General features: G+C 39.7%; 1 protein-coding gene across 1 annotated transcript; it reads left to right on the forward strand.

Annotated features, from left to right (window-relative positions):
• The first annotated feature begins 1,421 nt into the window (after positions 1 to 1,421).
• Positions 1,422 to 3,279, forward strand: LOC116100369 (vomeronasal type-1 receptor 3-like). Its single transcript, XM_031384177.1, has 4 exons — positions 1,422 to 2,179; positions 2,666 to 2,719; positions 3,155 to 3,157; positions 3,201 to 3,279. Exons 1-4 carry the CDS (start codon positions 1,422 to 1,424, stop codon positions 3,277 to 3,279), a joined length of 894 nt encoding a protein of 297 aa, XP_031240037.1.
• Positions 3,280 to 3,551: the final 272 nt, after the last annotated feature.

Below are 3,551 nucleotides of genomic sequence, written 5' to 3' on the forward strand. Positions count from 1 at the left end.
AGAGTTACTTCACTCAGGATGATTGTTTGTAGCTCCTTTCATTTTTCTGCAGACTTCATGAATGATGTTCACACACACACATCACACACACACAGAGAGAGAGAGAGATACATATATGCATATATACATATATACACATGTGTGTATATATGTATATAATCTCACATTCTTATTATCCTTTAATCTGGTGATGAGCCTCTAGTCACTTCCTGTTCCAACCTGCAGGACTTAAATAAGGGGGTTCTCAAGAAGAGGGAACTACGACAACAAATTTGGGATAAGGACATGCAAAGGAATGAGACAAGACAAAAAATTCTGATCAAGTCTCAATTTACTCTAGGGAAACAAGGGGCTTTTAAAGCTACAAACCACAAAGGTATTTGCCCAGGTGCACAGGCCAAACTGGTATTATTGCTTGTTTACACATTAGCATAAATGGAATGTCCACATCATAAAATGTCTGGAAAGGAATGTCTTCTTCGTGAAAAGTCCAGAAAGGAATGTCTTCATTGTAAGGTGTTTGGAAAGCTCCCTATTGTAAAATGTCTTGAGTCAATTGCAGGAATGGAAGCAAGATAGTGGCAGAGACAAAAGAGTGTTAGTTAATAGATGATGGCCCAGTGACAAGATGGAGACTGAGATGCCAGAGGCTTTTGGGTCCCAACATGTTACCAATTCCTGACTATTATGAACAGAGCAGCAGTGAACATGGATGAGCAAGTGTCTCTGTAGTGAGCTGTACAGTCCTTTGGTCATATACCAAGAGGTGGTATATAGCTGGATCTTGTAAATCCATTTTTAGGTGTTGGAGTAACCCTATACTGATTTCCACTTTGGATGTACCAGTTGGCACTCTGGGAAAGTTTCTCCCTCTCCTCCTCAGCATGTGCTATCATTTGATTTACTGATCTTGGTCTTTCTGATTTTGATAAGGTGAAATCTCAAAATAATTTTAATTTGTATTTCCCTGATGACTATGTCATACGTTGAAAAAACAAGTGTTTCTCAGCCATTTGTCTTATATTTATCTTTTGAGAACTCTCCACTTAATTTTATACCTTAAAACATTTTGATAATTTGTTTACTTGATGTTCAAGATTTTAGTTTTGTACAATATAAATTCATTTTTTCACATGAGTCGAATATGCCCCAGTTCGTATACTAACATGTTCGGTGATTCCATGTGAGTTCTTTAACCCTGACTTTTCTACTCTCATGTTCTCAGAAATAATGGAATCCATTTTCTAGAAGTGTTACCTTTGAGCTTCATCTGTAGAATGTCATTTCACTACTATCCCCTTGTGCTTATCTGTCAATCACTATATCCACCTAGTCCATTAATTTTAACTTTACAACACTATGCACTTATATTTGCTTGGTTTGCCTTATCCTAGCAGAACAATGAAGACTTCATTAAGATAATGTTTCCAAAAGACCTAATTTCTGGACTCTTTCTCCTGTCAGTTGTTTTCATTGGACTCATGGGAAACTTGCTCCTCTTCATACTATACATATACAAATTCTTAATTCAGCCTCCTCAGAAGAAGCCTGTAGATATGATCTTCACACATCTAATGCTTGTCAATGTTTTGAGCATCATGTTCAAGCTGATACCAGATGTCATGAGAGCCTTTGCAGTCAGACTGCTTTTCCATGATGTTGCATGTAAGGCAGTTTTGTATGCATACAGTGTTACTAGGGGCCTTTCCCTCTGTACTATCTTGCTACTGAGTGTATTTCAAGCCATCACTGTCAGTTCTAACGATTCCAAGTGGGCATGGCTTAAATCCAAGCTTGAGTCATGCATTTTTCCATTACTCCTTGTCATCTGGATCATCAACACATTTCTCTATCTTCCCATGGTTGAAAACGTAAAGGGAAAAATCAACTTCACTGTTGTGGGTTCTAGGTATTTCCAGATATACTGCCAAAGTAGCCAGGACTGCTGTCACTCCACCATGTCACATGTAACTGCACTAATGATTAGAGATATCCTGCTTGTGTTTCTCCTGATGTGGTCCAGCCTCTACATGGTGAGCCTCCTGTTCAGGCACAATAGGAGAACACAGCATATCCACAGTTTCGGTGTCTCTCTCCATGCATCTTCTGAAAAAAGAGCCACCAAAAGCATCCTTCTGCTTGTGGGTTTCTTTGTGTTTTTTATTGTTCAAACACCTTTGTCATATTCTATTTTTTTGGGCGGGGGGGCGTTCAGTCTTTTTTTTTTTTTTTTTCGAGACAGGGTTTCTCTGTATATATAGCCTTGGCTGTCCTGGAACTCATTTTGTTGACCAGGCTGGCCTCAAACTCAGAAATCCACCTGCCTCTGCCTCCCAAGTGCTGGGATTAAAGGCGTGTGCCACCACACCCATGTTTTTTTTTTAAATATTTATTTATTTAATGTATATATGAGTACACTGTAGCTGTACTGATGGTTGTGAGCCATCAAGTGGTTGCTGGGAATTTGAATTTAGGACCTCTGCTTGTTCTGGTCTAAAGATTTATTTATTATATGTAAATACACTGTAGCTGCCTTCAGACATACCAGAAGAGGGCATCAGATCTTATTATGGATAGTTGTGAGCCACCATGTGGTTGCTGGGATTTGAACTCAGTACCTTTAAAAGAACAGTCAGTGCTCTTAACTGCTGAACCATCTCTCTAGCCCCTTCTATTTGTTTTATAGACCTAAGAACAGCCCAGTATTGGATCTGATTATGTGAGAACCGAATAGACAGGGACATCTCAGAAAAACACCAGGAAGACAGGAATTTCCTTAATAAGCTCAAGAACTTTGAGAATGTAGTAGAACTCTCTGGAAGGGCAAGGCTAATTAAGATTCTTCAGATCACAGGGTGAGAACCAACCTTCGGGTGGGGGCACATTCCACAGGATGGACGTTTGTTCACTTTCAGACAAGGGAAGTCCTTGCCATCTCATGCCCTGAAGACCAATCAGTTTTAAAAGTCACATTGTTTTTGCCAATCACATTATGTCTAATGGCTGCTGCTCTGAAAATTTTATAAAAGCTCATTGAACAAGCTGTGTGGTGTCATCGCCACCTCTCCTTAGGGTCTGGGATGGCCCCAGTGCACTGGAACATTAAAAATCCTCACGTTCTTTGCATCGATCAGACTCCATGTGATTCACTCAGAGGGTCTCCAGTAAGCTAAGGCTTGACAGGGTCTTATAGTTACTAGAGTTTTATCCACGGGCTACCCAACCATCTGCCCTTATGTTCTGATGAACAATAGGAAAATTATTTCCAAATTCATTTGAAATGTAAAGAAACATATAAAGGCAGGCCTATCAGAATTACACCTATCAACTCTGAATGTATCTTTTCTACAAGAGGATGCTAGATTTACTTGTCTCTGCTTCTGTGGAGTGCTGGGATTAGCCTGAGTAAGCACTTCATTTTTTTTTTTTTTTTTGATGCAACAAGCAAGAGGTTTATTGATCTAGCATGCTGGGGCTGTCCTGCAGTCGGGGCAGAGGAGACCCTCAACATTCCAAGCACACAGTTTTATACAGTTTTTGAGGGTAGACTT

The sequence above is a fragment of the Mastomys coucha genome, unplaced genomic scaffold (assembly GCF_008632895.1).
Source record: "Mastomys coucha isolate ucsf_1 unplaced genomic scaffold, UCSF_Mcou_1 pScaffold21, whole genome shotgun sequence".
Taxonomy (NCBI): domain Eukaryota; kingdom Metazoa; phylum Chordata; class Mammalia; order Rodentia; family Muridae; genus Mastomys; species Mastomys coucha.

Excerpts from the sequence above, each read along its gene's own strand:
- LOC116100369 (XM_031384177.1), top strand. The coding sequence starts at position 1,422 with ATGTTTCCAAAAGACCTAATTTCTGGACTCTTTCTCCTGTCAGTTGTT. Across the intron at positions 2,180-2,665 it reads TTTATTGTTCAAACACCTTT|CCCCTTCTATTTGTTTTATA; the intron begins GTCATATTCTAT and ends CCATCTCTCTAG.